The following is a 24110-nucleotide window of genomic DNA, read 5'->3' on the forward strand; positions in this document are numbered from 1 at the left end:
TTGCTATGACTGTCGACATTTTACTGCCACACATTATTTTTAAAATTAAGATGTAATGGGTTGGGGAAGCGGTTGCAGACTTTATGTTTCATTGTGGTAAAATATTAGACTGATTACGCCTTTTCAAAATATTAAAAAGTATGTTTAAAATGATTATATTAGGCTAAAAGAGATAGAAGGTTCTACATGTCTTGTTTCAAAATTGATAGACACTGGAAATACTTTTGAACTGTAAAGTAATCTTTAGATGAATTATAACATCCTCTTTTTATTAGCAATGCCATGGTTGCAAATACATGAGAATAATTTTCCCCTCAAAAATAAAATCGTTCCTCCCAATAGGCTGCTTTCCTTTCGGAATCGTATGTTTGTTTAACTTCAGAGATAGTTGAAAGTAAATTATTAAAATATTTTTCTCTGTAATCATAATGGTTTAAAAGAAAAATAAATGGCTACAATCTTTTGCATTACATTACAAAATGTAATAACAAGTGAGTTTGTTGTTCCTTTAAAAACTAACAACTTACTAATGTAGTTATATCAGAGTTAATATTTAAAATAATGTTGTTAATTTTCTACTAAGCCTAGTTCCAAGTTTTCACAAGTTTGAGTTACCATTTCACTTAAATTACTTGAGCTCACTTCATTCCTAGTTAAAAAATCTAATAGTAATAAACAGCACTGTTTTCTTCTTAGAGGGGGAACCCAGTCACTAATTTCTTGTCCCATATGGTTAAATTTGAGATTATCACAGAATGTATTTACAAACTAAGAAGGATTTTAAGTAACAGACAAACAATATCTGACTTAGTAGGCTTACACATACATTTCCTAAGAGTGGCAGAATTTGAACATCCACAGTGGATTGCATGAGCACCCATTACCATAAACTAAACAAGAACTATTTGAATTAATCAGGTGAAGTGTAAAATTTTAACTAGTAGCAGCTAATGCCTAAATTCATTTTCTAAAAATCTGGTATAAAAACTGGAAACAAGGAAAGCACATTTAACGCAAAGACTTTTTTCTCCACGTTGCCATCCAGAGCTCCTGTTCTTATGAGGTTAACCTTTAGCTCTGTCTCCACCATCTGTCCGCGGTAGGAACTGCAAGTAATTAACTATGCAGAGTCCCACAGCAATGAGGACACTCATTAGCAAAATGAACAAAAGGATAGTTCTGGGCTGCTACGGTCATCTGTTACACTGAGTGGCAGGTTTTGTGATGGTGTTCTTTCTACCATCTGCCCACACCAGTAGTTTTAGCTTACTTAAATCATGAGACTTCTTTAAAATATACTACATTAATAAACCAAGGTTGGGAAGATCACTAAAAGGTGAACTAAATGTAGCTAATTTAAAACCACATTGCAATCAATGAGAAATTGTGTGTGACCCATGAACATCCTGTAATTAATCTTACTTTGATAAAGGAACTTGCCAATTTAAAGTTTTTCTATCACATGAAAACTAGGACTTCAGGTAGTGGTTTAGGCACTGTTTCTCTTGTGAAAAGCCACAAGGTGTGCAGATTCACTATTGCCAGGTGTTTGAATGCCAAACTGTCCTTGAAAGAGTTGTTTCTGAAAACTGGCATACTCAAGGGCTTTGCTACTCAAAATGTGGTCCACAGACTGAAGAGCCAAAGAATCACCTGGGAGCTTATTGGAAATGCAGAATCTTAGCTCCAGCCCAGCTCCACTATCAGTAGCTGTGCCTTAACAATTGCTGCAGACAATCCACATGCACAATCAAGTCTGCGAAGTACTGTTGAGAGCACTGCTTGTGCCTTCTCAGCAGTCCTCCTTTCGCCACAGTGGTGTCTCAATTCTTCAGGCTCCATGTATGCTACTTGGACATCTCAATTTGGTGCTGGGGGTGGCGTAGGGTTCGGATGCATGCCCAGGCTGCATGGCAGTCACAGAGCAGAGCAGGTGCTTTCCCAATGAGTGACAACCAGGAAAGTGGCATGCTGGGACAGTGAAGCCCTGCAGAGCTGCCAGTCTTGAATGACAGTTCTCTTTCAAAACTGTCAACAACAAACTGTTACGTTCACCTGTTGGGAGGGTGCACGAGTGACGGTTGCACAGCTCATATGTGTGGGGGTAAGAAAGAAAGGAAATGCCTTTCAAAAGAACAACTTCAACAACTGCAATTAAAATACATTTGCACATGCACACACACACTGGCAAGAGTCTGACACGTTAGCCTGTTTTGGCAGTTCTTATTAACAAACGGCATGACAGCCTGATAACTACAGTGGCATGCAGTTAAGTCACAACAGTTTCCTATAGAACTAATCCTGAAAAGAAGCTCAGTCCTCAAATAAAGATGCTCTCAGGAAAACTCAACATTAAGGATGCCTGACCTGGGGAGAGGAGGCTTCTGCAACTGGAGGAGCTTCCTTTTCTGATTTCAATTGTTATAAATATAACTTAAACTAGCTGTTTATTAAACTTTCACATTCTTGTCAGATTTCTATTAAAAAACAGCCTTGGAGAAATACTAGGACTACTTATTAACTGTAAAGCTACTTAAGAGGTTTGACTATCAGTAAGAACATATTACAGTGTTCCCCTATTGTTTATACAGTCTGGTGGTTTCAACTTTTTCCCCTCAAGTTATTCCCACTGCTACTTTGAAACTTTTCTAATTGTTTCTCTGTATTCTGTTTTCCAAATCTAATTTCAGATACTTGACGTCTCACACTTTTTTATCCCACTAGAGGGAGCAGGTGTATAAAATGAAATTTTAAATAAAAAGCCAGTATATCATCTAGAACTTAAGTGGCATGGGGTTTTAGGAAAGCTTGTTTTTAGAGGATTCAAAAAAGGTATTTTCCCAGAGATTTATTTTCTATAATACATGATCTGCTTTTGTGGCATTTAGTCCGTGTTCCTGGAACGCACACAGTACTGGTGCCATACACTGTCCTCGATTAAGGTGGGAGACTGAGGCCGTATGTTTTAGTTGTGGTCCTAAGGAGCTGGGAGAAATGTATAGACCCAGTTAATATGCAAGTCACTTTCCTCCAATCTTAAAAGGTTAACAGAAAAACTGATGTGGCCTCCCTGGGGGCAAAGTACAGTGGAATATGCAGGGTCTCCTGGATGCCCTCCTTTCTTCTTCACAAAGCCACCACCCATCCTTATCCAGGACATCCAGACAGACCACTTAACTGGCTGAGACACTGAGGAAGGTAAACATTCCAAGTAAGACCTCATGTTTTAGTGTAATGAGCTCTGTTACTGAATTGGGACATGATCGACAATCCAGAGGCCTATTCAGTGCATTTCACAGAATGTAAACCAGATGGTCATAAAAACTTATGTAGTGCCTCATAAATGATAACTAGAATTTATAGGCTTATCTTTCTTCAGAGAACTTAGAGCAGTTCACATCCAGTACAACAGGTATCCTTCTCATCACTCTTTCTTGGCCAGGAAGGATTCACTTTCCAGTTCACAACTGGAAAATAGACAAATTAAAATGGCTTCACCAATTTATGCTGCATTTCTTTGGCCAAGACACAACAGCTGAAACTAAGGTAGTTTTTTAGCCTTTTATATTAAATTATTTTCCCCCAAAACTAAGAATAAATATAGACACAGGAAAATGTTTAAAAAAGTAAATGAAAAAACTGGATATGCCTTCTCTCACAAGGCAATCAGAACATGGAAAAAGACTCGGTACTCAATTTTACAAGATTTATGTTAATAATACTTAATACTATGTTGCTTTAGAAGATGCTCAATTTTTTTAGAACATAAATAATTCAAATAAATTAAACTAAGCAAATGCTGCTTCAGCAGTTGGTAAACAAAGTCCTTTAGAATGGTACATATTCAATTCCTTGTTTCTTCTAACTTCAAAGTTTACATAAACTGTAGATTGCTCTTGAAAGGACCAGCAACCCACAAGTTTTTTTCTTAGTGTTAATTTGATTTATAACATCTCTCATTTTTATGCATGTGTCAATATTTATGTGTATATACAAGGCCTGTCTAGGAAAAGTCAAGCCATTGTTAATACAATGAGAACGGTTTGCAAGACATCAGTGTAACCTGGCAGCCAAGGAGAGTGAAATGGAGTGTGCATGTGTGAAACAATGACAACTTCACTGTACTAGTCGGTGGGGGTAGTAGATGCTTTTGAGTGAGCATGCGTACAGTGTTACCATCACATTCAAAATGACTGAGCAAGTAGAGCAATGAATCTGCATCATATTTTGTGTTAAGCTTGAACATTTCTCTGTGGAAACTATTTGGATGATTCAGAAGGCCACAGCTGTGGGCAACTGGTGATTGGCGGCTTCCTCATGACAATGTGCCTGCTCACCCATCACGTCTTGTAGAGAGTGTTTTTGGTGAAATGTCAAATCACCCAGGTGACTCAGCTCCACTGCAGCCCAAATTTGGTGCCCTGCAACTTCTGGCTTTTCCCAAAACTAAAATCACCTTAAAAGGAAAGTGATTTCAAACCGCAGATGAGATTCAGGAAAATAAGATGCTGCACATGATGGCAATTTCAACAAAGGATTTCGTACAGTATTTTGAACAGTGGAAGAGAATCTGGGAGAACTGTATGAGGTCCCAAGGTGCCTACTTTAAAGGGGACTGAGGCATCATTGTCCTATGTACAATGTTTCTTATATCTTCTTCAAGAAATGTCTCTATTTGTCATAGTATATGGCAGAACACTTTCTGGACAGACCTCACATACATATGTAAAATATATTAATTGTAATAAAAGGCATTATAGTATAAATAGACATTATAATAATATAATCATATATATATCTGTATATAAAACAACCTTTAATTCTCATTGTGGAACACAGAGCTCCACTTCCTTCAGTGGGATGTGGATTCAGCTGGACTTCAGGTTTACCCACCATCTTTACCATTTAGTAGCTGTCTGCCTAGGGGGAGGTTATTTAGCCGCCCTGTCTCTGCTTCTCACTAAGCTGCCAGATGAGAAGAGGTACTACTCTGGAGGCACTTGGCACCTGCTAGTTGATATTCAATAGACTTATTCCGCCATTCTCTCTGGGAGCCTCTCCTACTCACCTGATCAGCTTCTCGCTCTCAGAACTTAAGAATAAAGCCCCTCCATGGCTGTGGACTGTGTTGGGCCAGGATAGCCTAGTGGCTCAGAGCTGACTTGAGATGAAAATGAATTCACCCTCAGGGTCCACACTTTCAACAGCCCTTACAATTATTCTCTTTGACAGGAGTGTAGGCTGTCCTTTCTGATCTCTTTCTCTTTCCATTTTTGTTCCTATCAGTTTTTTGAGCAGTGAAGCAACTTCTGGCTCCCATTTCAATAGAGAACCAGGGGAAAACCCTCTGAGAATTTCCTTCTTGACAATTCTCCCGAAGGCCACCCTACTCCAAGCTGGCTTCATGAAAGCCTCTGACTTCCATGGAGAGATAGTTTGGTGTCTTTCAAACTATCTTGACTGCAAAACAGAGTGACAATCCTCAAAATTAAAACATAAGTCTATTCACATGCTATTCTAGAATGGGAACATTGTTGCAGTGGGAGATAGGTTATTTTATTGCCATTATTAAAACAAGGAGAATAATTATATTGCTCCTATTTATAATTATTATGGGTTTTCTAGAATGTGCCATTAGGCAGAAAAGGATTGGACTGGCCTATGTTATGGAAGGATGCCCCAAGATACATTACTTGTATTTCCTTTATTCTTAATCCAAGGTTTTAGATAGTTATAATTTAATTTACATATATTAAAACTAAGTGATCTTGCTTTAAAACTTACAGATTTTTGAAATCGAAACTCTTCATATTTTTCTAATTCTTCTTTTAATTCCTTAATCAATTCTTTCTTTTCCTTTAGTTTTTTAAACAAAATAGCTATTTTGGCAGCAGCTGAGTCATGCATAGAAGCCAACTCTTCTTCCACCTCAAAGAATTCCTGGTGGGGGTGAGGGGGGGAGATGAGCAGAGGGAGCAGCATTAAAAATCAGAAACCATGGCTAGCACCACAGAAACCATTTCATGTTTTATTTAAGCTACTGTATTGTAAGTTATTTCATTTTTGTAACTTGCACACAATTTTTAGTAAATGTACTTATCAATATATTGAACAATATGCTTAAGTATCACAGCCCATAGTACAGTATTATCCTATAAAATACAAAACAAGGTATGTAGTCTTACTCAACTGCATCAGTCCTGCAAGTAATAGTAGTAAAGTTTAATAAAGTCACACAATGACTGTGAATGTCCTACTTCAGTCTTCCTCTAAAAAGAGACAGCAACTATTTGAAAATGTAAAAAAGGATGTAAACTAATTTCCTCAATAATTTGAATGGAGATGTGGAAAAAAATAAATACTGTTTTTTTTCTTTTTTTCCCAAAGAAATGGTGTGTTGACCTTTAATCTAGACAAAGTATGCTTCATTTGGAAACTTAAGAAACTGAGACCAGGAATATGCGTTAAAGTAGAGGGGCTTTTAAAAGTTTTTTTTTAATCCCCACCCGAGGATATGTTTTTACTGACTTTAGAGAGAGAGGAAGGGGGACGGGGCGGGGGGGGAAACATCAGTACATCAAGGTGAGAGAGAAAGACCCAGTGGATGCCTCCCATAGTGCCTGCAGCCTGGTGGTGGTGCAGGGGCAGGGTGAGGCTCCAACCAACTGAGCTGCTTGGCCAGGGCAAAATAGAGGATGTGTTTAATGCAAAGTTGTGGCTGAGAACCATCAGGCATAAAAACAGTAATCTTCAGGGTCTAGGTGCATAAACATTCTAAAATTACCTAATTCTAAGATTTCATTCCCCTTCTCTTTGCATGAAGAAAAGATAGTTACATTGTGCTTCTCTTAAAAACCTAATAAACTGTTTTTTGATGACCCTAACCAAATAGAGGTTAATTTTTTAAAAACCCAGTTACAAATTAGTTTGAAGTAAATTATTTTTTTAGCTGCTAGTAACATTTTGTTTTTTTTATTTTTAATATTTTTATTGATTATGCTGTTACAGTTGTTCTATTCCCCCTTTCATTCCCCTCCACATAGAAATGAAGGTCACGTGAAGTAAATTATTATAATATTAGTTGATTTCATCTGTCATATATAGGATTGCCCCTATTTTAGTTCATTTAGGTTATACCTTGAGCATTTCCCATATCATTAACATTTTACACAAACTTATTGCTGATCATATAACATTCTGCTTTATATAAATGCCACAATTTATATAATAATTGTTTTTTAAAGTTTTCCCTTGTACTTAATCTTTATACATAAGTCTCTGTCCACAAATCTGATTTTCTTTTGGTATACGGATTCCTAGAAGTAGAATTTCCAGCCAATGCATATGAATGTTCTAGTGGCCTTGATTCATTTTTAAAAGTTCTTTTTTAAAAAGATTGTTTAATTTATATTTTACCTTGAGTATAAGGATATTTATCTTATGACACTTCCTGAACTATCCTATATTGTCACTTAGAATGTGACAATATGTAAATATACTGTTTTATTTTTGTTTTAATCAGCATGTTTTGATCACCATTCAAGGTGAATTTTTTATATGCTACTCACTATTTACATGTTTTACATTCTGAAAATACTCAGTTTTAATTATGTACCATTTTGTTGAGAACTCAAAATATTTTTAGAACTCCCCTTGCTCTCTATATTAACCAATTTTATTAATTAATTCTGCTATTTTCTTTTTTAATTTTTTTTATTGATTATGCTGTTACAGTTGTTCTATTCCCCCCCTTCATTCCCCTCCACCCTACCCCCCCCCGTCCCCACCATTAACCCCCCTTTAGTTTATGACCATGTGTCTCAAGTCCTTTAGATTCTATATTTCCCATGCTATTCTTGCCCCCCTTCTATTTTCTATCTACTGTCTATACTACTTATTTTCTATACCTTCTCCCCCCTTCTCCTCCTCCCACTCCTCTGTTGCTAACCCTCCTTGAGATCTTCATTTCTATGTTTCCACTCCTGATCTAGCTGTCCTTTTAGTCTGCTTTTGTTTTAGGTGTGGTTGTTAATAACTGTGAGTTTGTTGTCCTTTCACTGTTCATGTTTTTTTTTAACTTCTTTTTCTTAGGTAAGTTCCTTTAACATTTCATATAATAAGGGCTTGATGATAATGAACTCCTTGAATTTGATCTTATCTTAGAATCACTTTATCCGTCCTTCCATTCTCAATGAAAGTTTTGCTGGATAGAGCAATCTTGGTTGTAGGTCTTTGGATTTCATGACTTGGAATACTTCTTTCCAGCCCCTTCTTGCCTGTAAGGTCTCTTTTGAGAAATCAACTGACAGTCTGATGGGGACTCCTTTGTAGGTGACTGTCCCCTTAGCTCTTGCTGCTTCTAGGATTCTCTCCTTCATTTGAATCTTGGCTAATATAATGATGATGTACCTTGCTGTGTTTCTTCTTGGGTCCAACTTCTTTGGGACTCTCTGAGCTTCCTGGATTTCCTGGAAGTCTATTTCCTTTGCCAGATTGAGGAAATTCTCCTTTATTATTTGTTCAAATAAGTTTTCCACTTGTGGCTGTTCCTTTCCCCCTTCTGGTACCCCTATAATTCGGATGTTGGAGTGTTTAAAGATGTCCTGGAGGTTCCTAAGACTCTCCTCATTTTTTTGAATTCTTGCTTCTTCACTCTTTTCTGTTTGGCCATTATTTGCTTTCTTCTGGTCCACTCCATTGATTTGAGTCCCAGTTTCCTTTTCATCGCTATTGGTTTCCTGTGCAATTCCATTCATTTCAATTAGTTTCACCTTCATATATTTGTCTAATTTGTGGCTATAATCAACCAGTTCTGTGAGGATCCTGATTACCAGTGTTTTAAACTGTGCGTCTGAGAGTTTTGCTATTTCTTTATCGCTTAGATTTATAGGCTCTGGGGCTTTGAGATCTTCTTGAGCCATTTTTGGTCTGTTTGCGCCCGTTAAGTATGAGGAGAGGAGCCTTGGATTCCCAGGTCGCTAGGTTGTGAGCTATATGTGGAGGCGGGGTCAGAGTGGGGAAATGGCGCCCCCCTCTGCTGTTTCTTGCAGCTGGGTAAAAAGCAGAGCCTTAGGTTGTTCACTGGGCAGGGCCACTTAGGTCGCTGGGTTATGACGCTATTTGTGGAGGCGGGGTTAGAGCTGGGAAATGGCGGCGCCCTCCACCACAGCTTGCCGCTGGGGCTGCTGGCACTTGTCCAATCGCCCACTCCCTCGCTTGTCTATCCACAAGTGAATGCACGAATGCGCGACCACAGTCAACCCGCAGTCCTGCTTCCTCGCTGTTTCCCGGAAGTTGCTTGCTGAGTTGCCCACCAGGTCCAACCCTGCACCTGGATTCTGCGAGCCTGAGTCCGTCTGACCGAGTTTTCCTGTGCTACCCCACTCTGCCAGCTGCTGGTTTCACCCCTCTTACAGGTCAGGCTGAAGAATTTGTTGTTATCAGACTTAAGAAAAGTTCAATTTTCTGTGTTCTGGCTCTGTTTTCTGTTGCTATTATTTAGTTGTCTCTAAACTTGGTTGTGTGAGGAAGCACGGCATCTCCACCTATGCCTTCATCTTGGTGGAAGTAGTCTAATTCTGCTATTTTCATTGGTTAGAGTATAAGTACCATTTCTTGACAGGCTTTTTTAGCATTTAAGTACTTCCCTGTTCATAATCATTACTCTGAAGAATTGTATCACAAAACCAAAACAGGTAAGAAATGCTTACAAACTAAATGTCATTACTGACTTCCAGCACATAAAAATTTCATTTTCAACACTGACATCAAAACCATAATATCTATTGTGTACTCTTGAGGGAATCACAGAAGAACTATTTTATTTTTATCATAGATTCATTACTAATACACTTGGGCACATGCACAGACAAGAAACAGAGTAAAACCCAATCATACTGCTAATATACTTAATATCATATTTCAAAAAGAGATCTACAAACTAAAATTTCTCTACATTATAATGAACACCAGTAGGCTGAGAAAAATAATATATTGTGGTGGAATTAATAGTCTCAACAGGAAGGCAACGTGGACATACTCTACACAGCGCTAATGTAAAAAATCAGTATATGAATGTGCAGACTTGAGTGAATCTAGAATAATCTATCTGATAACATCACTTCTTAAGTTGGGTGATTTTCAAAGAACAGTATTGATTATGTAGCTCTACCTTTCCCACTTACTTGTAGCTGTGCCTACGAATCAAGTGCTCTTTAGAGGCCAGGACACATCACCCCCCTAGCACCCTGGTATTGCCAGCCATGTCAAACTCAGCAGGTCCCAAAAGAGTTCACCAGCTTCACTGTCATCCTTTCTGTTTTCCCCCATTAACCACAGCACACACTCCAAACCCATTTTCCGTCATTGTAAGTCCCTCTACTCCCTCACCAAATCACCAAATCTGTTCGGTCCGCTCCAAAACCTCTCCTGAACCCAACCTCACCTCTGTCCCACTGCCTTTGCAGTCCTTGCCTTGTTTGCCAGGGCTATTGAAATAGCCTGTTACCTTGCCTCCCTGCCTCCTCTTTTGTGCTCTCCAACCAATCTCCACATTGTGGTCAAAATGATCTTTCTAAAGTGCATCTCTCACAAGCTAAAATCCAACTCTTTTAGCACAGTGCACAAAATAGCACCCTTTACAATCTGCTGCCAGCTTACTTGGCCACTAACTTGTGTTAGCCTTCTCTCCCCTTCCTCCCACCCAAACAGGGCATTTTATCAGTACTGATAGTCAGCATGCAACTTCTCCGAAATGCCATGTTGCCACAGGTCTCTATGTCTTTGCTCTTGGAGGCCCGACCCCAGCTAACAAGCTTCTACTTGTCAGTCAGGCAGAATGGCATTAGAGACTAGCATTAGGTCTGTAGGCCAGCTTTGCAGTCTCTTAGTAGTTCTGTGACCTTGAACAGTTTCTCAGACCCCCTATATCTCAGTTTGGTTTTTTAAAAGATTTTATTTATTTATTTTTAGAGAGAAGGGAAGTGAGGGAGAAAGAGAGGGAGAGAAACATCAATGTGTGGTTGCCTCTCAGGTCTAATGGAGACCTGGCCTGCAACCCACGTGCCTGACTAGGAATAGAACTGGTAGCCTTTTGCTTCACAGGCCCATGCTCAGTCCACTGAGCTACACCAGCCACGACCCTATATCTCAGTTTTATCATCTGTAAGATGGGACAAAGAATAACAGCACCCAAATCACTGAGAATTTCAAAAGATAATACATGTAAACAATTTTGAACAAGACACTCAGTTCCCAGTAAGTATGATATCTTAGCATATACCATTGTTACTGTTTGTCATTTCAACCCAGGTGAGTTGTAATATGCCACCTGCTCTGGAAAACCTTAGCACCCCTCTCCTGCCCACCTGCCTTCCCCCACTGAGTTCTTTCTATATCTTGAGACCAGGCTTCTAGGGTTACTTTATTATTTTTTCACTAATTTTTTATGTTCTGAGTGTGATGAATTTCTATAACCCTTGAAATACAGCCAAACAAGGATGTTTCTGACAGGATGACCAATCAGGATGATACCTTTAAAATACAAACCACCCACAAAACATGGCACAAACCACTCCTGGGGGCTCATTTAAAATCCTAGTAGGAGCTAATATACAACTCAGCCAGCCTCTCTTTAGGATGGGCCCCATCTCTCTGGACTTGGGGGTATGCAGAGGGTCACAGTTTTTTGGAAGAATAAAAAGATTCACTTCTGATATTTCATAAAGTAACTGTTAGACCCAAACACCTTGACTTGACTTCTCTTCCTCTCCTGGAATGTTTCTGATGTACTGTTGTTTATAGAACCAGCTGGAGTCAAGGCAAGATGAGTGAAATGCAGTTTCATTTTCCTTCCACACTCCTTCAAATCAGGTCTCTGGTCACCTGTTTCTCACCTTCTAAAAGAACTCTCAGGAAAGTGCTGAGACTATAACCAACTATTCTTTGTAACTCTTAGATAATAACAAAACTGTATAAAGAAAAAATAGGAGGAAAGCAAAAGTTAAAACAAAAAAAACCCCAATCCCAATCCAGTCTGTTCATACCCATCAAAGCGCTGTCTTCCCCAGCTCTGGCCTCCCTCACACTTGGCAGCCTGCAGGGCAGTGAATGGGCTAGGCCTGGCTTCCTTTTCTAGTACCCAGAGAGTTGGTCTAATACCAGTCTAGATGTGGCTGTGAAGGTATTTTTTAATGTTAGATAAACATTTAAATTAATAGACAGAGTAAAAATATTAACTTCCATACTGTGGGCAGGCCTCATCCAATCAGTTTAAGGCCTTGAGAGAAAAACTAAGGTCCCCAGGGCAAGAGGCAATGCTGTCAGCAGACTTGAAGTGTAGCCTCAACTCTTCCCTTGGTCTTCAGCCAGCTGGCCTACCTTACAGATTTTCAGCCCCTACAATCACATGAACCAATTTCTTAAAATCTCTTTTTTTTCTCTCTCTCTCTCTCTCCAAATGTCCTACTGAGTTTGTTTCTCTGGAGAACCCTAATACAAATTCTATATCTCAAGACCCTAAATTCACATCTACACTTTTAGTTCCAAGCCAACACCACAGTGTTTATTATGGCCTGTCTCCTTTCCATAGTAAACCCCCTCTCTGGAATCAAGAAAACTGGCTGCTGTCAATGCCCAATGCACTGATGTATTTATATGTTGGAGCCTCCCTTCATGTAGCAGATCTCTTGACCAACTGTGCTACTGAGAGCTTGGCTCAAATGTAACAGAAGAGAGGGGAGGTGTGACCCAACGCAAGTCTAGCTGCCTGCTGCAAAGAAAGCCAAATTCATCAGACAGTTGCTGGTGGAAAAGAAAAATGGCTTATTCAGATGCCTGCAGTCTGAGAAAATGGCAGACTCTTGTCTCAAAACCCATCTTAACATCTCCTTGCAGGCAGATGTTTTCATAAGGAAGGAGAAGGAAAGCAGAAGAAAGTTCTCCATGTGCAGACCAGCACAGTCTATTCTGATAAGGGCCTTGCAAATGATCAAGAAACAGTCTGGTGTGTATCATCCTGGTCTTACATCATCTTGGTTTTACGTTCAGAGGTTTACATTCCTGCTCAGGAGCAGGAATGCTTGAAGGTCACAGTCTGTACCTTTTGAAGTTAGTTCCTAAGATTCTTACACAAACATGTGGTTTGTCTATAAGCTATATATCAGTCAGAGTCAGCACTTACAGAAACAACGTTGAAACAATGGTGGGGCAGGTTACAATTCCCCAGTGTTATAGAGGCATGCATGTCTTTGATCTTTGAATTCACAATGGCAAAAATATTTGTTTTGGATTTTAATTCCTTTGGTCTTACAAGAAGAATTAATATTTGCATGTTAATTTTTCTTTTTGCACTTGAAAAGTAGAAGGGGTTAATATTACCATCTCAGGAATAACTTAGCTTTTTATTACTAGAATAATTTTGTGATGTTATTTGATCATGGGCAAAACCTCTTGATAGACTATCAGGCCACATATGGAACATAATCTGGGGAAAGAGATAGACTAGGAAGTAAATTCTCGGTATAGGCTACAAAATGACCTTGGAGTTAAATGTAAATACTGTACTATTTTAACCCTATCTTGAGTCTTTTGGAGTGCTGGTGGTCTCAGGATCCCCAGAGGAACAGTGGGTAGTACTGGGGGCTGCATCCTGAAGGTACGTACAGGCAGGGATTTCCTCTCCCCCAGGGCTCACACACATACTTAGTTGATAATAGACTAAATGGTTAAATTCAATGAGTTAAGAGAAAAAGAAAAAAAAATCTAGGAATATTGTTTCCTTCCACATGGGTGACATCCTTCACTCAGTGATATGATTATGATCTTGGAAGGGAAGAGTTGGTCAACCTTGGCCATCCCCTTCCTTTTCTCTTGCCCTCTGGGATACACACTGCAGAAGCACATGCTGAGCCCTGGCAGGAAAAGACCTGCCTAGCCACTGCTCCTCTAATGGCAGTCAGGTCTGCCTGATTCTGGGGTTTGGCACTAGGTAGTCTGTTTCATTAGTAAAACTGTCTGCTGGCTCCCTGACTTTATTTTTGAATGGTCCAGAACCTGGGTAAATAACTGGGGTATTATTTGTCAAGTCTCCTCAACACACCAAAAATATTTATCTTTCAAAGTTGAAAATCTGAGCATGTCCTGAAAACTGCTTAGAATTCACTGATGCCTCCAAGATAAAATATTAATTCTGTAGCTTCACTGTCCTGTGTCACTCCTCACCACCTTCCCTAGCTCTCCCATTTTCCAGACACAACCAGCCATTTGCAGCTCCCTGACTGGGCCTTGCACCTTAACACCTCTACCAATGCACCTAATGCCAGTGGCTGTCAAATAGGCCACTTCCTTGTCTTCGTCCTATTCTTCCCTCAGCTCACCAAAAATTCATCATCTCTCATCCTTCAAGGCTTAACTCAAGAATCACTTCCTCTCAAAAGTCTTCCTGCAATTGCCAAGAGGCAATTCTTTTCTTCTCTCTTTAGAGAGAGAGGAAGAGAGGGAAAGAAATATTGGTGTGAGAGAGAAACATCAATGGGTATTTTCTCACATGTGCCCCATCCAGGGACTGAACTTGCAGTCCAGGCATGTGCCTTGACCTGGAATTGAATCAGTGACCTTTCCCTTTGTGGGATGCTGTCCAACAAACTGAGCCACACCAATCAGGGCAGTTGCCGAGATTCTTATCGCTCATAATGACTAGATTGTGAATAACTTGAGCATAAGGACTACTTTTGTCTCTATTACAAAATCGGCAATGACTGGATGAACCAATGATTGAGGGAAAGAGTAGTTAAAGACCTCAGCTTTAGGCATTGCCTTTGTTCTAGGAAGATTTTACTAGAAACTGATATTTTCAGGACCATAGATAGCATAGGTCAAGTTCTCCTGGCACCTTTCTTGGTGTTCAGACCTTTGTTCAACAAATATTTCCTGAATACCTCTGTGTATCAGGTTCTCAAGAAGCAGAGTGCCAAGATGATTAAAACTTAATCCATGGTCCCAAGAACAAAAAGTTTAGTGTACACACCAATCCCTAAGTATATAATTGTGACACAGTTCAGTGTGTTGGTGATCCAGGAAAGAAAGCATTCCAGCAAGAAGAGACACTATGTGAAAATTCCAGGGAGGTTACTAATAACCTGAGGTGTGCAGAAGGACACAGATGAGTGCACGTAGCTCATCTGCTGGAGGGTGAAGTTTTGCCAAGAAGTGGAAAAAATAAGAGATGAGACATGTAAAGGCCTCTGGACCATGCTAAGGGTCTAGATGTCATCCTACAGGTATGGAGGAGATACTGAAGGGTTTTAAACAAGGTGATGACGTGATGGGATATGTGTTTCGAAAAACCAGTCACTTGACTGGGCAGACAATGGACTTTAGGAGACTAGAAGATAACTGCTGGCCAGACAAGCAGTGTTGACAGCCTGAGCTATTCATTGGTGAGAGAAAGAGATGGATTTCAGAGGTACAAACTGGCAGGAAATGATAGCTCATCAAAAAATATAAGGGTTCACTTGTTACCTATGCCATTATCTATGGTCACCATTTTACCACAGACTTAGTGGTTTAAAACATTCATGTATTATTTCACTTTCTGAGGGTCAGGAATTCAGGCATGGCTTAGGTGAGTCCTCTGCTTCAGGGCTACTAGCCTGCCAATCAACACGTTCAGTGTGATGGGCTCAATGGAGGTTCAACTGGGAAAGGACCTGCTTCTGCATTCGCCCAGGTTGTTGGAAGAATTCTCATCCTTCTGGCTGTAACAATAAGGATGTCAGTTTCTCGCTGTCAGCTGAAGAGTGCCCTCAGCTCCAGAAGTGTCCACAGTTCTTTGTCCTTCGAAATGTTGGGGCTCTCAGACATGGCCTCTTGCTTCCTCCAAGCCAACAAAGGAGAAACGCTGCAAGATTGGAACTACACTCTTCTCTCATATAATCATTGTGCACCTTTGCTGTATTTTATTGATTAGGAGCAAGTCCCATGTCCCACTCACACTCTAGGAGATAAAAAAAGTGATCACACAAGTGTGTGACCACCTGAATGCTGTATTGTGGTACCAAGTATAGGGAGTGACCCCTAGCTTCCCAGCCTGCGAGACTGGCTGAATCATTGTGCCACCAGCTAAGGCCAGAAGACTCAGGAAAAAGCACAGAGTTAAGGGGGAAGACGCTGTGCACAACTGGGTCATGGTGAGTTTGGGGTGACTTATAATTCTTTTCTTGTATAGACTTTAGTTTTTTGCCATTCCATCTATCCAGGTTTTTTTTTTTTTCTCACCTTCTCTTCAACATAATGTTATTTATAAGGTTCCAGGGAAAGAAATTCCTCACAATCCAAGGAAATGGCCCTTGGGTGAGCTACAAACCCATCTTGGTTTCACGAGTCAGAATCCAGAAAATTTAATCCCCTCTAAATGCCAAAATGCAATGTTTAGGAAAAACTTAATTTTATGAAAAATATATACAACCTCCATAAATAAGATCATAAAACTTTAGTGAGATACATAAAATAAAATTCACGTATGTGAATCAAGAAATAATCTTGATAGATTGAATAAGTAATACAATTTTTTTCAAAGTTTATGAGTAAATTTTTTCTAATTATTGATTTTAGAACAAGAAGAGGAAGGGGAGAGAAAGAAAGAGACAGGGAAACATCACTTTGTTGTTCCGCTTATTTATGCATTCATTGGTTGACTCTTGTATGTGCCTCGACCAGGGATCAAACCTGCAACTGTGGCCTCTCAGAATGACACTTTAACCAACTGAGCTACCTGACCAGGGACTGAATAAATTTTCAACAAATTCAATTTCAATAAAAGCACTAAAGGAAGTTTTTTTGGAATGGAAGAAAAACAAATACAGTTTATCTGGAAGAATATAAAAGCTAAGACATTTTTGAGAGACTCTGAAAAAAAAGACCTAGACTTACCATATATTAAAACATATTGCAATTCTAAAAATATTTACTACAGAAAAGCAATAGAAGGCCACAATGCTGCATAGATAATGTTAACACAGAGCAACAAACAGCCTAAGTAACTTTGACATAAACCTTATTGTTGATATATGATGAATGTTAAACAAGGAGGCTATTAGACTGAGGTGGTTCTAATACCTTACTTAGCAGCCTAACAAAACCAAAGCCAGTAAAGGCCTCAAGGTTAAGAAGTAAAAACCGAAGGACAACCAATCACAAACAGCCAAGGAGGCTTTTTCCAAATAAGGCAAATGCTTAAGCTATAACCAAATTGTCCTTGCTTTGCTCCCACCTTTTCTCTATGTAAGTCCTGTTGGTGGAACGCTCCTATCAGTGGAATGCCCCATTGGTGTGCTGTTGCTATTGGTGGAGCAGTCCTAACCACTTCTGGCTGGGCACTGCCCAATCCGAATAGATCTGTGCTCAATAGACTCTTAAAAATTTTAATATGCCCAACTCAATTTATCTTTAAACATAAGTAAAACATCGTAAATCAATAGAAAAAAAAGATATTCAACGAACGACATTGGAAAATCATTTATTAATTTGAAAGTTAGTGACAGTCTCTCTGACTTTTGCTCCTCCAGTCTTTCCAAGATATTTTTACAAGCTCTCCAACCCCTTTATTAACTCCTTGTGTTTGAAATACCTAGCATATTTTCTATTTTTTTACCTGAATCTGAGCTAATACATTTTTAGAAAATATTTTCTTTTACCTTGAAATGTACACAATACAATAATAATACACAAAAAATTGTTTTTAAAGTTAAATGAATTTAGAAATTTGCCCCATAATTGAGAAAGTACTCACACCTGTATCCTTAACTGGACTCCAGGTGGCAGCAGAGAGTTATTCACACAATCAAATATTACATTTTAACCGAAAGTGTACACTTCGGTTGTTTTTTCAATACTGTTCTGTTCCTTCTATGACTAAGCCCTGTTTTACAAACTGGGTGGCCAGAATTAGGAAGGCACTCTGAGGTCATACCAAAAAGCCAAAGCAAAGATTTAAATGATCACTTTTGTATCATTAAAACAATTCTTAAACTAGATAAACCCGCTAACCACAACTAATATACTGTTGGCTAAGCATATTTAACCAGTACATATTTACAAAAACCTGATGAATATAAAGCACTTAACTATTTTAGGACTTTCTACTCTTAGAAGTATAAAAAGTATATATGAAGAACCATAGTTATTTAGCCACATTTTTAGAACATCTGATATGCATTAGAAGTATATCAGTGTTCCAGAAATCATTGAAGACAGAACGTACTATGAAAACATGTTTTAAAAAATTCATGGAATTCTGAATTATCCTCTCAATGTAAACAACAAATATTCTAGATAACATGGGTAAAATACACCTATAAACACGTGGTAGGGGATATTGAAACCAAAACAACACTGAAGTGTGCATACTGAAGCCAGCCTTCACTCCAGCACATTGGTGAACCAGGTGAGTTGGAACCTTGGTTTACACCTCTTTACAGGGCACCGAGAAGAGACACTGCCTAGGTCTTCCTCAGCATGGCAATTCTAAGTAAGGTTGAGATACGTGAGGGCTACCACTTCAGGGCAAGAACAAACTAGAAGTAACCTCCTGGAACGCTATACCCCTTCCCACCCCATAGAAAGTGAAATGCCCTGTGTCTGGAAACTCGGTTCCAAGTATAGGGAGGGAAAAAATTTCTTAGAAGCATAAGATGGCCCACATAGTTTTATGACTCAAAGTCATACATCTAGTTGAGAATTAGATTAAAGTGGTCACAAATCCAGGAGTCTCACAGAGGAAAAATATAAATATTCTTTACTATAACCCATTTGAATTTCAGACTTCACAGAATTCCCACAAAAGTAAGAATTCACAAAAATCATGAAACCCAAAAGTAAAAGACACATCATAAGTGACAGCCAGTACTTATTAGACACTCAAAGATGGAAGATATGGAAATTGTGAAATATAGAATATAAATTAATAATATTTAAATATGTTATTTAACACATAAGAATAACCATACTGAAATTATGAACAAAGAGCAAGAGTTGTAAAAACAAAAATTAAATAATCAAGCATAGAGCATCAAATAGAATTCCTAGTTATAAAAGGCATGTGATACTTAAAAACTCAATGGAAATGGATAAAATAGTAATAAAAATATGTAGGGGGGTTTAAAATATAGAATTAAGATATAGAACAGCAATAATGCATACATTATTAAGCCTTTATTTCACCAGACTTTTGAGTTTAAATGAAATAGACAAGGTCCTGGACAAATATCTCACTATATCTAACTCAAAAGAAATAGAAAACCCAAATAGTCTTATAATTGTTAAGGAAACTGAATGAGTCAAAAATATGTCAATCAATCAATCTCTCCAGGCCCAGTTGGATCCTTTTGCAAATCCTAAATATTCAAGGAAGAAAATTTTCCAATTTTATGCCAATGATCCTAGGGAACAAACTAGTCATGACAGTCCAACTCATTTTGTGAAGCTGCCATGATACCAAACCCAGCAAGGACAGCAAAAAAAACCCCAAAAACAAACAAACAAAGAAACAAATTTAAAAAGGTTACCTCACTGATGCATGTAGATTTAAAATATCCTAAGCAAAATATTAACACATTAAATTCAACAACAATTTTTTAAAGATTTTATTTATTTATTCTTAGAGAGAGGGTAAAGAAGAGAGAAAGAGGAAAAGAAACATCAATGTATGGTTGCCTCTTGTGCACCCCCTACTGGGGACCTGGCCTGCCACCCGGGCATGTGCCCTAAATGGAAATTCAACGGGCGACCCTTTGGTTCACAGGGCAGCATTCAATCCACTGAGCCACACCAGCCAAAGAAAACTTTTCAAAAAATACATATCATGATCAAGTTGGGCTTATACAAAAAAAAGCTTGATTTAACATTAAAAACTCAATTAATTTTACCACATTATTAATTATAAATAGGTTAAGGAAAAAATCAAATGGCCTCTCAGTAGATGCATAAGATTCTCATTTTATAAAATTGAAATGCTTTCATGATTTGTTTTAAAAAGTCTCTTAGCAGAAGAAATAGCCTGAGAGTATCTACAGCAAGTATTATGGATAATATTCAAACATTATATTCATTCCCTGTAAGATTAGATATAAAATAAGTATACTTGCTGTCATCACTTTATAAAATTGTTGATATTTGACTTTTTTGACTCCAAGAATGTCAATTTCATATGGTTCAACATAATAAAAATTGATAATGATTACAGATATCTTTAAAGCACTTGATCATATCTGAATTCTGCAGTCAGGAGACAGAAAGCTATGCACCTAAATACTAAGATTGGAGCATTAGAAGCCCCAGTAGTCTAATAGATAAGGCACTACCCTCCTAAATACTAAATAGGATAATTAATGGACAGAAAAAAATACCAAGGAGTTCCATGAATATGTGAAAGTGTTTGTTTATTTAACACGAGATAATATCGTACATATCATGTGCCAGGCAAAGATCAGTTCATTTCATCCTCAGAGCAGGCCTATGAGGCAGGTACTTCTGTGATCCTCATTTGACAGGTATGAAAACTGAGACAGAGAGATTCAATACTTTGCCTGAGGTCACAGAGCAATTAAGTGGCAGAGTCAGGATTTGAACCCAAATAGTCTAACTCCAGAGTCTTTTTTTAAAAAACACACACTATGCTAACTCTCAACTACAATATTGTGCTCAACTGCTAATAAAAAGAAGGAGGAGAGAGAATGACTGTTGAGTGACCAATATCTGCCACAAGTATATCTACCATCGTCCACTCATTTTGCAGTTCTTAGTTGATTGCTAATTACGTACCAGGCATAGTGCTAAGAGAGGCAGGACACTGCAGTGAATAACACAGACAACATCCCCAATAAGGCTTACAGTCTGGCATAGAACAGAGATATGTAACGAGGAACCACATAATTAAACACAAATGTGTTAAGTGCTATGAAAATAAGTATGCAATCAATGCACAATTTGCTGGAATAAAAAAATATTTCTTTATGGGCACATACAGAAATGAAAGAAGAGATTAACAACTACTAGAAGAAGGACAAGGTCTTTATGAAGCCTAAAAAGTAATCATTGAAGACTATGAATTTTCCATTACATAGGGGAGTGAAGCACCAGTCTGGCAGGTAGAAGTGTCCTCATCATTAGAAAAGTTACTCCATCAAGAGCCAGAGATGACTTACTGGGATTTAACATGGACCCAATGAACTCTCTCCTAAGACTATCTGACCTTCTTCTATTCAAGTACATTTTCACCAGGCTGGATTATTTCATCATGTGCCCAGCACTGTGGATGCCCGATTGGGATCTTCCAGTATCTGGAAAGTTATATCCACCACAATAGTATGTTATTTTGTTCAATTTAATGTGAGCATGAACAATCTTAGGCCTAATCCCTTTTCAGGAACCTGATTATTGAGAAAACAGATCTTCAAAGGTAAGCACGAGATGACAGAAGAGGATCTATGGAAAGAAACCTCATAGGGTGATCTGATCATAAATTCATGACTGGGCAGGTCATGGTGGGTAGTCACACCCCAGTCATACAACATTTTAATAAAAGGTTTATCTTTACCTCAAGCAAGCCACAGCCATTGTTTCTGTGCATCTAGGTTAACATACCTTTGAAACAAACTGTAATCATCCTCAAGAGAGCACATAATCTTGTTAACCTGTAATCCAATCTCCACCTTGCTTTCTACCACCTCCATATAATATTCCTTACATTCCCCCTTTGATTTTAAATGCATAAAAGTAACTACAAAACTATCATTACGAAGAGCATTTGAGATCTTGCTTGCTGGCATATGTCATCAGTTTTTCTCAAATAAACTCTTATAAGAATTATCTACAGGTTTGAATTTTTTTACATCAATGTAACACAGATTGGGAAGCCATAATGAGCTACACTCTGTTCACTCCCAAGATATAAAGCTGGCCTTGCCCCAGACAGCATTAAAAACTCACCCTGTACATTCCTCTGATAATAGCTATGGCATCCGCCAACTGCTGATTGTAGCATTTTCTTATGTTATCCTCATTCTGCAATCCAAAAATAAGTACAGTGAGCACCACAATGTATTTCTGAAAACACCTCTCATACCTATCAGGGAGGAACTCAGTATAAAACCATTCAAATCATTACAACTCCTTAAAAACTTTATATTATAATCATTTCTCCTATGCTACAGCTATTATAATACATTCCATTTTTACTTATATTTAACCAAAGCAATATAGTCTACATGGATAAAATAAATACAGATAATTTGAAGATTTTATTTCATTTTACATATCAAAGTCTTTTTAGTGTATTTCTAGAACTGCTATTAAAAGTAGTAAAATCTATTTGCATTCATAACCTCTTCTGGTACTTCTGCTTCTTGAATGGGAGAGCTAAAGAAAAGAAATCTAGAGCCACGAATCCATAAACTGTGTATTGTCTTATTAATCAAATCATTTGACCATCGTTATTTAGAGTTACAATGAACAATGGTACATTTAGAAAAATACCCTTGATTCTGATACCAACGCTGATTCCAGCATGGAGTGTAAACAGCAGTAGGTCTAGAGTCAGAAAGAATCAGGTTTCAGTATCATTGTGCCATTTACTTACTATCTGTCTTCCCTCAAGCAAATTACCATATTTTGCCATGTATAATGCACACTTTTATGCCCAAATTACTGAGGGAAAAATAAGAATACCCATTATGCATGGGTCTAAAGATTACATGTCAAGAGTATAATAACCCCATGTATAATGCACACAAAAATGTGGGTGTGTATTATACACAGCAAAATAGTACTTAATTTTGGCAGCTCACTTCTTTTTTTTTGATAAAGATTTTATTTATTTTTGTAGACAGGAAGGAAGGGAGAAAGAGAGGGAGAGAAATATCAATGTGTGGTTGCCTCTTGCATGCCCCCTTACTGGTGACCTGGTCTGCAACCCAGGCACGTGCCTTGACTGGGAATTGAACTGGTGACTGGTTTGCAGGCCTACTATCAATCCACTGAGCTACACCAGCCAGGGCTGGCAGCTCAGTTCCTACAGATCAGGGATAATAGCATTTCCATTTCAGGATTATTAAGGGACTTGAGAAAACTGATTTAGACGGCTTATGATACTTAAGTTACTGTGGTCAACAATAGATGGAGTTGGATTTTTTGTTTTATAACAGAGAAGTAAGAGTGATGCCTATTCATAATGACAGATAAATATGCTAATTTGGCCAAAGATTTTAAGAAATTCCTCAAAGCAGCAGAGTTCTCATGTCTTTGTCTCCCAAAAAGCCATTAAAGCACAAGAGCACATAAAATTGTGGCTGAGAGCCAGGTCATCAAACTGGCCTGGAGCCTAAACTCAGCAGTTTTAAACTGGTGATTCTGAGCAAGTTAATTAACCTTTCTGTGCCTCAGTCTCCTCATCTATAAGAGCGGGATAATAGCGCTACTTAATAAGGTTAGTGTAAGAATTCAATAAATTCATATACAGGGTATTTAGAAAAGTTCCTGACACACAGCAAAGCTGTATGTATTATATAGGTCTATGTAGCTCTATGTTGCTATTATATGGAGCACAAACATGCAAATTAAATTGCCCTCAAAAGTTGCTAAGTTCAAGACTGTAGTATCTACATATCTAGGCACAAGATCAACACACACACACACACACACACATGACAGTACTTCTACCTGTTGATAATGTTTTTCAATCATTACGATCCTGTCATGTAGAGCAGTAAAGAGATTGAAAGACTCCTCTTTAAGACGGTCCTCAAACTTCAATTGAAGCAATTGTTTCAGGAACCCAAAATCTACCTGAAAGGATTTAATAATCTAAAAAGAAAGAAAAACGTACATTATTATGCAGAGTAAGGGTCCTCTGTGTTGAGACTGTAACACCATGCCTAGTTTTTGGCATGTAACCTGGGTACCTGGTCAGGGGATTGTCCTGTCTTTCTAATTTTTAAACATTTTTACTGATATTTTAGAAAGAGAGAGGAAAGGAGATAAATATCAATTTGTTGTTCAGCTTATTTATGCATTCATTGGTGGATTCGTTCATGTGCCCTGATCGGGGATCAAACTCA

At 38.3% G+C, this 24110-nt stretch overlaps 1 protein-coding gene across 1 annotated transcript in view; it reads right to left on the reverse strand.

Annotated features, from left to right (window-relative positions):
* Positions 1-24110, reverse strand: part of CUNH10orf67 (chromosome unknown C10orf67 homolog) — a 92954-nt gene that overhangs the window by 55716 nt on the left and 13128 nt on the right. The window contains exons 3-5 of the mRNA XM_053654763.1: positions 23713-23856; positions 21985-22059; positions 5785-5940 (exon numbers count right to left, since the gene is read on the reverse strand). Coding sequence (XP_053510738.1) covers positions 5785-5940; positions 21985-22059; positions 23713-23856 — 375 coding nt within the window. The remainder of the gene's footprint in view (positions 1-5784; positions 5941-21984; positions 22060-23712; positions 23857-24110) is intronic.

Source organism: Artibeus jamaicensis, unplaced genomic scaffold (genome assembly GCF_021234435.1).
Source record: "Artibeus jamaicensis isolate MK-2021 breed Jamaican fruit bat unplaced genomic scaffold, CSHL_Jam_final contig_867, whole genome shotgun sequence".
Lineage (NCBI taxonomy): Eukaryota > Metazoa > Chordata > Mammalia > Chiroptera > Phyllostomidae > Artibeus > Artibeus jamaicensis.